This window comes from Podarcis tiliguerta (assembly GCF_965153285.1).
Source record: "Podarcis tiliguerta genome assembly, chromosome: 14".
NCBI lineage: Eukaryota > Metazoa > Chordata > Lepidosauria > Squamata > Lacertidae > Podarcis > Podarcis tiliguerta.
The window spans coordinates 18,643,835-18,658,018 of NC_139547.1; the positions used below are offsets into that span (position 1 = coordinate 18,643,835).

Here is a 14,184-nt window from a genome sequence, read left to right on the forward strand (position 1 = left end):
AGGAATGGATGAAATTCAAAGACTATTTCGTTAAATATGCTAAGATAACTTAATTGGAAAAACTTACAAATATCAGATAGGCTTAGGATTTAATTATGTGATGTTAGAGAATAATATGTTTAAAGTCAAAATGAAAACAAAGATGTTAAGTGATTAAGTTAATTTCATGAGAAAATTGGTTTTGGAAAACTGTTACAATGATATACACTGAAATTCAGCCAGGGGGTTTTGAGGAAGTCACTTAACAATGTCACTAAGATTGGATCAAGTACAGTTAAGCTGTATGTATGTTTAAAATTTTTGGAAAACCAATAAAAAATTTTGAAAAAAAGAAAAAGCAGCAAACACACACCCTAGAAAGAGAACACAGATAGACATAGAGAACCTCTTGATGCCTCCACCAACTTCTCAGCTTAGATGAGAACATACATGGACAGTGGCTTCCAAACTTTCAGCTTTCAGGGTAATGCTTTTCACATCAGCTTTGCAAAGGGTTCTGGGGCACATTGTCCGCAGGGAGCATTGGCCAGGCCATCAGGGCAATGTCGCTGCCCACTTTGGAGAGCCTACCTTATAACAGACCCATCATCACGAACAGCATAAGGGCCAGCAAATGCTTTCTTATAGGATTCCTCAGGTTTCTGTAGCTTGAAAGTTAGCAGAGAGTGTAAAATACCAACTTAGTGTTTTTATTATTAAGTAGCAGACAACACTGCCACCTAGTGCACAATAGGGAAAATACTTCCTGGTGCAACAAAACTTAAGCACCCCTTGATTTCAGACTAAGTGCAATTCAGACGACTACGCATCCTGATATGCTTGCACAAAGCTTAGGCAGAGGTTAGGTTATATCCAGTCTTTATTGAGCATTTTTCCTGATTTGTTTGCAAGGAAGGTCAGTCGACACTGAGCATTCATCTTGATTTGCTTGCAGGCTGTTTACACGCCTTCCCACACTTTCCCACAATCACATGCAGAGTCGTAAACTGTTACGGAGTTGCGAGCCTTGTTGAGCGCACGAACACTTCCAGCGCAATCGTGTCTGCTCAGAAATAACCCCGACTGAGTCCAACGGCGCTTATTGGGGCAACAGCGAAAATGCAAAGGTATCAAATGTTAGCGGAGGAGAACAAGGTGATTGCTTAATTACGGAAGCCAGTGATTGTTGCCAAGATGGTGAAAAAATATATATAGTGTATCTGCACAGAAATCGCTACTGCATAAAAGCAGCAAAATACAATTTTGCCACTAAGTCCCTCCTACTCAGCGGCGAACCTGCAAGCCCTCTCGACCGCGGCAGGACTCGAACCTGCAATCTTCTGATCCGAAGTCAGACGCCTTATCCATTAGGCCACGCGGCCGCGCTGGAGACATGGTCTCCGCTAGACCTATAGGAAGTCGAGAAGCCGGGAGCTGGTTCTAAACCATCCTGGAAGATACCATTTCCTAGCGAGTGTCAAGGGGGGAAAGGGAGGGAAGAAAGTGGAGGTGGGTGGGAAACAAAACCAGCACAGCCTGTGTCTGAGGCAAACTCATTGCTTTCTCTATTTTCTGCTTGTTCTCTCAATATTTGGGCTGTGTTTAAGACGCGAAAGGACACTTTGGTAGCTTCGATATAATAATCCCCCCCCGTGTCGGGCGAGCTCACTCCAGTCGCGCGCCGGCGGAAGGTTTGCCTCGTGAGCTCTGGGGCGGGGCGGAGTTTGGGGTCGTGGGCAAAAATCACCTCATGGTGTTTTGGGTGCTTCGTGTACCCACGAAAGGGGGCGGGCGGTGGGGGCTGCTGGTGGTGGTGCTGTATAGCTTCTTCCCCCTACCACCACCCTATTTTTGTGAGGAGGGGCAGCCCATTTTGGGGGAGGGGGTAAAATAGCCCAATTTAGGGAAGGGGATAATTTGTGGGCGCCCCTTTTGGGTTGGGGTGCTGGTGAGGAGAATAAATATTAACTCCTTTGGGTGGCATGGAAAAGAAGCTAAACTGAGGGGGGTAGGTAAATTTTGAGATAATATGCCTCTCTTTTTCTTTTTTGGAAGGGGGGTGGGAATTTGGGAATCAGAAATATTGTCTTATGCCCTCTGGACGTTTGGTGTCCAAAGTGTTGGTGGTGGTGTTTTTACTGTGTTTTTAATATTCAGTCAGGAGCCACCCAGAGTGGCTGGGGCAACCCAGTTAGATGGGTGGCATATACTAAAATTATTGTTATCATCATCATCTCAAGAAGACAAGTATAATCATCATTGTTTTCATAGAATTGTAGATTTGGAAGGGGCTGCTCTTAGCAGTCACAGATATTATGGACTGCTTTTGTATTTTACCCTCCAGAGGGCTCGGGACACCCGTATTTATTTACGTGGCACATAGTTAAAACTGGGGAGCTCTCCCATAGAAGGTAGTGATAGCCACCAACTTGGTTGGCTTTACAACAGGATGAGACCAATTCATGGCGGCTCTCCATGGCTAGTGGCCATGATGACTATGCTCTGCCTCCACAGCTGGAGATAGCAATGCTTCTGAACACCAGTCGCCAGAAACCAGGGGAGAGGAGAGTGCTCTTGTGCTTGGGTCCAGCTTGTAGCCTTCCCAGAGACATCTGGCTGGCCACTTTGAGAACAGGATTCTGGGCTAGATTGGCGGTTGCCCTGATCCAGCAGGCTCATCTTCCATTCCTATACATATCCCCATTTACACTCACAAGAACCTTGGGAAGTCAGTCTGACTGAAAGATAGCGATTTGACCAAAGTCATTTTGCAAGCTTTGTGTGAGGTTTTGAATCCTTTGTCTGAATCTGGAACACTTGTCTAGGCGCTTCACAACTTTAAACACTATGTGCCCAGCATCTTGGGCAGGAAGATGGCAAAAATTCAACACGGAACCTCAATTCTGTTAATACTTTTTGTCTCCTGATAGATCTTCGGTATCCTCCATGCTGCTCATTTCTAGTGAAGATGAAGCGCTTGGTGTGGAATACAGGTCCCTTCGGATTACGGGGAATACAGAGATGGTCCTCAGGTTCTTCTGCCAGCCGCCTGGTTCAGGAGGAGATGGCACAAGATACTGGATCTGTCCCCAAACAGCAACGCATCAATCCACTTGGCATTCAGATGCTTTCTAAGCATCTTCATGAGCAGATTTTCCGGGGTGCCCAGATTGAATATTCAGAGGAAGACATCCAGAAGAGTGTGGCACACTTGCAGAAGCATGACTTGTGGGGCAAAGAGACAACTACTCTTCCTGATGTGGAATTGCAGCTGCCCCAGTTGTATGGGGCCAACATCGATGAACACTTCCGCATCTTGGCACAGAAGCAGAGCCTCCCATATCTGGAAGCTGCTAAGGAACTTCTTCAGTTTGGGATCCCACCAGTGCCCCAGGAGTGGGCTTGGAAAGCTGGGTGGACACGATACGGACCCAGTGGGGAGAAGACAGCTGTTGATTTCCCTGATGAGCGGGCCTTGGTGTTTGATGTGGAAGTGTGCATGAATGCAGGCCAGTGCCCTACGCTTGCAGTAGCTGTTTCCTCAAATGCCTGGTAAGATGCCGACAGCTCTGGTAGAAGGGTGAAAGTTTTTGTTCCTACAAACTTTGTATAAAAATAGAACCTATTAGGCATCAACAACATGACCTAGTCAGTGTCTCGCTACTTCTGTCCCCAGTGTCCCAAATACTTTTTTCATTGTTCATTGGTTTATTCCTATATACCACTTTTTGGCCAAAGGCCCCCGATCAATCAGCATCTCACATCTATTAGACCACTTCCTGTTCTTATTCAGTTCTAGGTCTCATACCATAGGGCAAGGCTGGAGAGCCTCAGTTCCATGCAGCCCTCTAGGTCTCTTTCTGGCCCTTGAAGGCTACACCGCTCCCTGGCCCTGCTTCATATCCCCCCCCCTTTTTTTTTTGAATGATTGAAATGTGTCCTTGCACTTTGATAATGTTTCTTGCTTTCCTGTAATTAGCTTATGGTACACAAGTACAATTTGTATTTGTTGCTCTGCCAGTGTTTGCCTTTGGTCCCACCCACCACTGGCATGTGGCCCTCAGAAGTTTGTCCAGAGAGAAATGTGGCCCTTGGGCTGAAACCCCCCTCCCGCTTATACATCATGCTGCTATCTTTTCTTCTGGGGTTCTGTTGTTGAAAGAGTGCCAGAAGAGAATAAATGTTTCCACCTAGAGTTTCCTGGGCTTCTGTAAAAGAGCAAGAACAAGAAACTGTGCTTATGAAGAGACAATTAATGTTGTATTGGGGGAGGGGGTTGTGTGACCTTCCATTATATATTTGGAGGAAGCCCTCTTTGTTGACTCGCAAAATTCCTAACCAGATGTGTGGGTTGTGCACAGATGCGGTGGGACGGTCAGAAAAGTGTTAAATTAGAACACTGGAACTCCCACCTCCTAAACTTGTTCAAAGCAAAGTGAGAATTGAAAAAGAGGCTGTATTTTCCTTGTTTTCTTAAACTTCTAAAGAACTTCATCTTATAAATCCTAGTTTAGCTATCCCTTCAGTACACATATATAATATGGGGCCCATGTTAAATTAAAATTTAAAAATAAAATAAATAAATGCTGGTGGTGGTGATTCAAAGTGTTTTCACCCTGCTCTTCAGTTGGAAAAGCCCACAAAGCAACTTAAAAATTAATAAAATAACACATTATTTGCCCCTATGATTACAAAGACGTAGCATGAAAGCAAAAAAGGATTTGGGGAGGGAAGAGCCAAACAAGAGGCACCAAATTCTTGATGTTAGGTTCTTAATATGACCATGTCCTTGTCTTCTCTGGCAGTGTGATAGCTGCTGGGAACTTGATATATTTGGACACTGCTCTCCATGGTTAGTCATCTGTGTGAATGTGCCCATTTGGTTTGGACAAGCTTTACACACAGCGGGGGACCCTCCCCTAAAGCACGGGTGTTAAAATCAAAGTTGTTTTAAAAGGTAGGTGCTCCTGTAGTGTGATCTTATGTGTGCTGGCTCCTGAGCATCTCCCACTAAGTTCAACAAGATTCATTCTGTAGTAAATCTTCTTAGGATTGTAACATTTTTTCCCCCAAAAATGAAATTGATATGGAATTTAAAATGAGTGCAATGCTGCAGCGTTCTTTCTGAAATTACTAAATTTTCAGATCTAGAAAGAAATGAAGGTGGGTTCAGGTGTTCTATCGTGCCCTGGAAAGAGTGCTTTAGTTCACACAGCTGGTTGTGTTTGCTCCCCAGGTACTCATGGTGTAGCAAGCGACTGTTAGAGGAACGGTACACCTGGTCTAGCCAGTTGACTCTGTCAGATCTCATCCCTCTGGAAACGAGCAGCAGCCTTGCCAAGCAGGATTGGCAAGAGAGGCTGGTAGTGGGTCACAATGTCTCTTTTGACCGTGCACACATCAAAGAACAGTACCTGATTCAGGTAAGTCATCTTTGTCTTCCAATCCTTTCTTGTATGCAAGCTGTTATTGGTGGCTGAAGGCTAGATGTTTGTGGTAACATGTATCAATTCAGTTGCTATCATAGCCATGAGCCATAACTTAGAAAATTGCACAACAAACAAGATACAAATAAATACTTGTAGAAATGAAGTTTAGCAGATCAAATAGCAGATCTGTATTGAAGCAAAATTTTCCCCGCAGCAGTTAGCTAGGTGTTTATTTTATTACAAAGTCCTTGTGAATCTTTGATGCTGCAGTTGCAAACAAAGCAGCTGTATTGTTGGTTGTTTGTCCAATGATAGAGCTACGTGTTCTGCTATTGCCTTGTATTTTTAAAACCCAGCCATTGCTTCTCTGCAAACTGCTGTTAGGAGGGTACTATTTGCAAGGGGAAATCCATACATGAGGAGGAGGGGTGATTTTTTTAAAAAAATAATTTTTATTAACAGGCCAATCAAATCACATTAATTCCAAATCACATTAGTTCCTAATTATACAGCCAAATTTTTAAAATTTTGTTGGGGGTACCCATACTTCGAGCTCCGAAAGGGATCCAAACATCACTCTTGCTACTGCTTTAATTACACAGTTCTGTCCAGATAGTCTCTTTGTTATTTTCCTCATCTTGTTGTTGTTATCATATGTTCCTTTCTTTGTGATCTCTGATAATCTTCACAAGCGGGTTGAAAACAAACATATCCTGTGTGGATTTTACTCTCTCCAAGAGCCATATCACATAAAGGACAGACGCCATTTCCACACCTCAGTACAGAACATTCCCACAGTCTGTCCGTTGATTTCCACAGGCCTGCCAGTCTGTCATCAATTTTCTCAGGGGGCCCTGCCAGGTCGAATTCACATTCCAATAACCATACATTCACATTCCGATGACCATGGTCGGAGGAGGAGGGGTGATTAATGCTTCATTCACCTGCCGCTTTTATCTCCAGCAAGGTTTCAAGCTCCTCTTTGGATCAGATGTATGAGTCTGGAATCCTAGCTGGAGAAAAAGTGGTTGTGAGAAGGAGCTGCAGGTGGAAAGAGGCAGAAGAGGGAAGGGTTAAGCACCACCCTTAACCCCCTGCTCCCCACTCTGATGCTGTTTTGCAGGTGAGAAGCTGCAGTCAGAATTTCAAATCCTCAGGGTGGAGATAGAATGTATAGTTTGGGTACGAGCCGTTTGGCTAGAATTTCACCTGATAGCAGGGTAGTTAAATTGTGAACTCTGAGTTTGAATCTTGGCATCACACCCTGCCTGTGATCCCTGCCTGAGGTACCTATATGGCTTCTGTTGGTAAGACATGATGCTGAACTTGACCCACAGTTGACCTGCTCCTAAACATACATCATAGCAAGTTCTATGTAATACTCTTTTATCCTCCAGGCTGCCTCACTATTGTTGTTGCTTACTGGATTTCCTACTTGCACTTCACCATGAGGTCCCAAGGCAGGCTATAACAATATAAAAATATACCTGTAACTTTAAAACTAGTTAAAATAATTTACAATAGGAAGAAGAGGGTTGGCCTTCATAGCATATATCCTAGATGTCGTAGGATAAACCTAAAGAGGTGTCTCTAGCATATAACAAGAGCTATACCATGTTATTTTTGGGTTTGCCATGTATGACTCTTGCAGTGTTTGTGACATTAAAACAAATATTTCAGGGCTCCCAGATGCGTTTCCTGGACACCATGAGTATGCACATGGCCATCTCCGGGCTAACAGGATTCCAACGCAGCCTTTGGATGGCAGCAAAACATGGCAAGAGAAGAGGGCAGCAACAGGTGCAGCAGCATATCAAGAAAACACGGAGTAAAACTGATGGCCCTGAGGTGAGTTGGAAAGGCACGGAGGAGTTGCATGCTAATCCCTCCTTTTATTCACAAGGCCGCCCCAATTTATATCTATAGGGCTTGCAAAGCGGCAGCACTAGATAAGATTGTAATGTACTCCAGCGTATATTGAACTGGAGATGTTTTTCCCCCCCAAAGAGCAGAAGGCAGTTTGGAAGAAGGATTACTGCTTGTGGCTGGATGCTAGCTCCTCTTTGGTCTCCGGTAAACAGATTTTTAGGATTTTATATTGTTTCGCAAACTAACAAATCCCATTTGTCTAGAGGTGACAGTGAAACAAAGATAAATGTGTATGTACACATTGAGAAGTAAAACTCCTTTCAAACCCAGTTTTAGTTTTTTTAAACTATTTTTTTGTTTTGGGTGTCAGTCCTTTCTGGCTCTACATTCAGCAACCTTGATCAAATCATACTTATATATAACATGGGAATGAGAATGTCTGGCCTTGTTGGATTGTTGTGAGAATGTAATGATGGTTGGAAAGCACTTTACAGAACTAAAGTGCTATCTGTATTTCATACATACATCACACTTGAATAACTGGTTTTTAATACTCTGTCCTATGAGAGGAGTGGAGAAAGAGGTAGATAGAGATGTCATTTTTATACCTGAGGTTACATTAGCTAGGACTGAACACTTTATTTCTCTCTTCCAAAATAACTAATTGCCCTCCTTTGCTCACAATTGCAGGTCTTAATGTGTACAATTTTGTCTCTTACTAAAGTTGCAAAATGCAGTTCCACCACCATGGGGTTTTTAGTAGAAGACTGACAGAGATCACCATAGACAGTTGGAAGAAATTTTTTTGGCAAAAGCATTCTGAATTGGTAGTAGAGGGGAGAAGTGCAGAGCCAGCATGGAGGAGATTGGCAACATCCTAGATGTGAGAAAAGTTTTGTTAAGTAATATGGACTTCTGTTGCCTCTTGCGTTGTCTTTGTTTCATAGGCAATCCTCCGACAAAGGCCTTCCAAACTATAGCTATATTTCTGTATGGATGCCACAGTAAGTCTGATCTACAGATACATCAGAATGAGGTGGTGAAGGGCTGAGATGGTATAATAGATGGCTTTACTTTAGACAGAGTGATCATATTTTTAAATAGTCACCTATATATTTTTTAAAAATACATAAATAGAAAACAGACATGGTTGACAAAGTACTAGGATAGAACCTTTTCGCTACTGTGCTATTTTTCTCTTGGCAGGAAGGATTTTTTCTTATGTACAGTAGAGGATCATTCAAAACTGGAATTACCGTATTTTTTGCTCTATAAGACTCACTTTTTCCCTCCTAAAAAGTAAGGGAAATGTGTGTGCGTCTTATGGAGCGAATGCAGGCTGCGCAGCCATCCCAGAAGCCAGAATAGCAAGAGGGATTGCTGCTTTCACTGCGCAGCGATCCCTCTTGCTGTTCTGGCTTCTGAGATTCAGAATTTTTTTTCCCTTTTCCTCCTCCAAAAACTAGGTGCGACTTGTGGTCTGGTGCATCTTATAGAGCGAAAAATGCAGTATTTGTCTGCAGTAATGCAGTTCAAGATTCCATCTCAACTTTCTGCCGCCTCATTCACATGTGTAGACAAGGTCTCATAGGACTTGCCATTCTTGTAAAGATCCTGGACTATGTAGATGTTCTGTTTCATTCTGAGGGTTAGAACTAATCATAATGGAAGTCTTATTTCTATAGATTGAGAAGAGTTTGGATTTGATATCCCGCCTTTCACTCCCTTTAAGGAGTCTCAAAGCGGCTAACATTCTCCTTTCCCTTCCTCCCCCACAACAAACACTCTGCGAGGTGAGTGGGGCTGAGAGACTTCAGAGAAGTGTGACTAGCCCTAGGTCACCCAGCAGCTGCATGTGGAGGAGCGGAGACGCGAACCCGGTTCCCCAGATTACGAGACTACCGCTCTTAACCACTACACCACACTGGCTCTCAATCTGATGGTTTCTTAAATGTTTTTAAATGCTTTCCATCCAAACGTAGGCATTTTTGGGGTTTGTGGACTAGTTAGCCATTACTCTGCTGCCTTACTACCTTGCAGGTTGCCTCCTGGGACTGGGTGAACATTAGTAGCATCAACAATCTAGTAGATGTTCATGCCTTATATGTTGGAGGCCAGCCACTGGAGAAAGAAGCCCGGGAACTCTTTGTCAAAGGGAGCATGAATGACATCAGGAATAACTTCCAGGTAGGGAGATAATCTATGGGATGGTACTTTTTAAGGGAAGGAATCAGGAGACCACTGCTCAGTTGTAGAGCATATTCTTTGCATGTAAAATGTTCCATGTTTAAAGTCTGGCATCTATAGTGTGAAGGAAAGGGTCTTGGTATACCTGGGAATGATGTATGATTTCAGTCTGGAGCGCTTTTGCCAGTCAGAGGAGAATACTAGGATAGACTGACCAATGGCGTGACTTAGTAATATGTGGCTTTTGATACAGGTGTACATAATTTATTCTCCCATTCCCTCTATTGTCTCTGTCTCCCTTCCAAGGACCTGATGAGATATTGTGCCCTTGATGTCCAGGCTACTTATGAAGTATTCCAGGAGCAGCTTCCTCTCTTCTTGGAAAGGTGAGTATTTGTGGTGAGAGGTTCTGAAATGTGGAATTCTTTTTTATGATGTGTCCATTTATGAGATAGCTTGCTCTGGGTTAGCCGATAGTGTTAGGTTGCCTTTGTGTGTCAGAAGCATCTTAGGGACAAGATGGTGTTAGATTATCAATAAACCCCTTTACATTTTACCTTGCTAGGGATTCTGGTCTCACCTTTCTTTAGATAAAACTTGCAAGGTTCAGCGTGGTGGTAAAGTATCAGTACAAATCAACCAGTGTTACAATTTTGTGAGAAAGAAACAAGAAGCAGTATCTCCCCAAACATCTTAATCCTTCAGAAGTGGTACAAGTGCATATACAAAATTTCTCAGTGAAAGAAACACAGATAATAGTTAACCAGAATTTACAATGCACGTTGGAAAACTGAGCCAAATAATTCTGTGAGTTACATCAAACAATGTACAGTGGTACCTCAGGTTAAGAATTTAATTTGTTCTGGAGATCCGTTTTTAACCTGAAACTGTTCTTAACCTGAGGTACCACTTTAGCTAATGGGGCCTTCCGCTGCCGCCACACCGCCACTGTGCAATTTCCGTTCTCATCATGAAGCAAAGTTCTTAACCCGAGGTACTATTTCTGGGTTAGCGGAGTCTGTAACCTGAAGTGTCTATAACCCGAGGTACCACTGTACTAGATTGTCATATTAAATAAAACATCTGTTGTGATGGGCAGAGAGAATGTGAAGGGAAAGCTTGTACAATACAAAAACCTTGGGGGTGGGAGTAGGCACAAAATGTTTTGTCTCTTGTGGAATCTCATTCCGCCAGGTGGGAGGAATAGCCCTTGTGGGCAATCTGTCCTTGCGGACTGCCCAATGTCAGGAGTAAAGAGTACACTTTTGACTTTGCTGTAAAAAAAAGAGTGCCCCAATTCCAGAACTTAATTGGCTTCATTGGAATTAATGACATCCATGCACATATGAGAGAGAGTGAAGGGGTCCATCTGTTACCCAGATCAGTGCTCTCAGATATTGGACCTTGTTCCTAGCAATGTGGCCTCAGCCTTTCATCTACATGGATCCATCCTTGGTTCTGTCCGTTGGTCATGCATAGTGTGACAGGCTCTTACGATCTGCTTCCATTGTATGCTAAGGTCAACAGATGTCTAGTTTACATAGCTTAGTCCAGTTGCTTCCAACATTCTGGCTCCACTCTGTTATTACCCCCCTTTTCTGTTTCTTGGTTAGGTGTCCCCATCCTGTCACATTTGCAGGGATGCTGGAAATGGGAGTCTCCTACCTTCCTGTCAATCAGAACTGGGAGAGGTACCTGGATGAAGCTCAGGTCACTTATGAAGAGCTGCAAAAGGAGATGAAGAAATCCTTGATGAACCTAGCTGACAATGCCTGCCAGCTGCTTCATGAGGAAAGGTGGGGGTATTATCATAATCACTGTTACAGTGCACTGCTGCTTAAGCCAGAGCTTCATAATTGGTGAAAACCTGGCTCTCCATTAAGCAGTGGCAGGAGAGAACACTATGAAGCAGAAACAGAGCTGGAAGGAGGATGCAGCACTCAACCCTCCCTCTGGTTGGGGACCCAATTGCATGCTTGCTACATCTCAGGGAAACTCAGCTGAGGAGGTAGACCAGGACAGAAGATGAAAAGGGGAAATGTGGAAGATTTAGAATGTACGCACATCTGCCACATCTCCCCCTCATCTTTGCAGTTGGAGAACTGGGTTCTCAGACCACAGTTTCAGCTGACATTTAGTTCTGGCATTAAAATCTGTAGTGTGCTTGGGGGGTGGGGGTGGGGCAATTCCCCTTAAAAAAGACTGCAAGGTTGAGATAGAATTGAGACTGCGGGTTTTGTGAAATGCAATACTGTTTCATTAAGCAGACTGCTACTTAGTAAAGGAATTTGTTTGGCACAGTTTCAGCAGTGAGTGCTTCTAGATAAACTGAGACGTTGTTGCTATGACATGGTGGAGAAAAGTACCCTTTCAGCTCCTCTCCCTTGCTGTAAATAAACAGGAGTTTGTAGACCAAGATCTCACTGATGGAAATTGAAAAAAGTATTCTTCAAATTAACCTGTGGTGGTTGGTCTGATGTATCAAAACAGGTACAAATGTGATCCCTGGTTGTGGGATCTAGAGTGGGATCTCCAGGAATTTAAGCAAAAGAAGAAGAAAATTGGGAAGAAGAAGAATGAAGATGGTAATGATGAATTGCCCAAAGTCGTGGAAAAAGCCTCCATGCTAGAGTGGCAGGAAGGTAAGAGCATCATCATAATTGACTAGCACACAGCTACTGTCTACTGGCAGTTGTAATCTTTCTCTCCTAAATCTTAATCAGAGAGAGAGAGAGAGAAAGAATATACCTTAGATGGAATGAGATCTTTTGTCTATCTGGTTTAGCATTGTCTGTACGGATTGGCAATAGCTCTCTTGGGTTCTTTCCAGCCGACCTGGTGATGCTAGGGGTTGAACCTGTTACCTCTTGGATCCAAAGCATGTAATCTACCCTTGATCCAGATCCCTTCCGCTAAGCTGTCTTTGCAATTGGGTAGGAGCAAGCATCTTTTAAAATCTTATTTACGAGCCTGAAATACGTACCTCAGCGTGTGTGTATTGCAGGCAGAATGTTTTGCATCCAGCTCTCAAGTGATTTCAAAGTACGATAGTATTTCCAGAGAATCTTAAAAAGTCCTGAGATCCCAGAGGTGCTGTTTTAAAAAGGGTGTCTGTGGTGTTGCATTTTTATTTATTTCTTAATTACAGTCTTGGAGGATAAATATGGAATACACAGGTGTTTGGAGTGCAATATAGAGGCAGTGGAGGAACATAAGAACTATGGAGTGTTACGGAGCTGACACATTTCAGCAAGAAAACATTTCTCTCCTGACCATTAAAGTTACATTTCTACTCTTCCCTAGGCTACTGTGCATTAAACACTCATGTATTTGAATTCCTCTTGGCCATTAAGAGTTTTAGAAATTTGCTAGCTGTCAAATTCTGCATTGGATTATAGGCTTTGCAGGCCACCAAATAACTGTATCCACGTAGATTCTTAAGCCTTTTGATGTAATATGTACTGTAGTTATAAAACAGCCTTGTCAACAACTGTACTCATTGAAAAAAATAATTCCTTCCTGATTTGTTGTATCATGGAAACAGATCCGGGACCTCCAACTGAAGAGGAAGAACAGCAACTCCCTGAGAGCCGATTGTGCTTGGACCGTCTGAAGGGGACTGTAGCTTTGCAGCCAAAGAGAATTCAGCACCTGCCTGGCCATCCAGGGTGTGTTACTAAAGGGAAGTTGTAGACAGTGACCTTCCTAGGACCTTTTGTTCATCTCTTTGTCAGGAAGGAGGATTCCAGTTTAGTCTTCTAATATGTTAGTTTTGTATGTGCATGGATTTTTTTTTATATGGAGCATTTGCCCACGAGAGCCTCCACCTGTTATCAAAAGTGTGCAGCTCTTAGACATAGATTTACCCACGTTCCTGAGAAGTAGACCTACTTTACAGTTGGCATTTAAAAAAGAGTAAAATAAATTGTTAACATTCCTATCATGCTGAGTGGATGTTTTTTGTCTAAAAGTTAGAACAGTTTGATTTGCAAGACGATTGGTCAAGCAACCACTTATTTGTCTGAATTATTCCATTTGCTGTGAACATACAGAATTCCATTGGCAAGGTCACAGGCCTATGTAGTATAGTGAAGATTACGGGTGGCTAACCGACAACCCATATCCAACCCTCACAAAAGTATTTTATGATCCCTAAGTCTCCCCAAATTCAGCCTCTTTTAAAAATGATTAAATTTAATAATGAATGATGAATAATTATTTTCAGTAGTGTAGAATGGCTGGTGGGAAAGTCTCAGAAGGCAGCTTTTTGAACGGGAGCTCTGGTCACACCCACTTCTTACACTGGCCACACCCAGTTTCACACGTAACCCCTCCCCCCAAGGGTTGGCCATAAGCCAGTGCAGCCCTCAGCCTGAAAAAAGTTTACTACTGCTGCTAACGAAGCATAGCATTGTAGAATGGAAGCCCCCCCCCCCATAATTAATTTCCTGCAATGAGACATGCTTCTATGTATTCAAACTGAGTCAGTGCCGTTCAGATTATAATGTATTGAGAAGAGAGTCAGCAACCAGAGTCTCCCATTAGCAGCTCGATTGGAAAAGTTCTCTACTTTAAAAAAGGAACAGGCCACCTGGAAGCATCAGTGACAGAGGAGGTAGCTTTTGTTAGACTGTGTAAAATCAACTCTGACAGGAGATGTAATTGTTATTTAATGAATTTCCATACAGGTCCTTGGTGAAGGCCTTTGAGCAATTTGGTA

At 43.1% G+C, this 14,184-nt stretch overlaps 1 protein-coding gene across 1 annotated transcript in view; it reads left to right on the forward strand.

The window, feature by feature from the left end:
• The first annotated feature begins 1,651 nt into the window (after positions 1-1,651).
• Positions 1,652-14,184, forward strand: part of POLG (DNA polymerase gamma, catalytic subunit) — a 29,577-nt gene continuing 17,044 nt past the window's right edge. Inside the window, exons 1-9 of the mRNA XM_083411847.1 lie at positions 1,652-1,987; positions 2,910-3,531; positions 5,216-5,402; positions 7,089-7,256; positions 9,318-9,464; positions 9,771-9,850; positions 11,078-11,260; positions 11,955-12,106; positions 13,009-13,132. Coding sequence (XP_083267973.1) covers positions 2,948-3,531; positions 5,216-5,402; positions 7,089-7,256; positions 9,318-9,464; positions 9,771-9,850; positions 11,078-11,260; positions 11,955-12,106; positions 13,009-13,132 — 1,625 coding nt within the window. The 5' untranslated portion in view covers positions 1,652-1,987; positions 2,910-2,947. The remainder of the gene's footprint in view (positions 1,988-2,909; positions 3,532-5,215; positions 5,403-7,088; positions 7,257-9,317; positions 9,465-9,770; positions 9,851-11,077; positions 11,261-11,954; positions 12,107-13,008; positions 13,133-14,184) is intronic.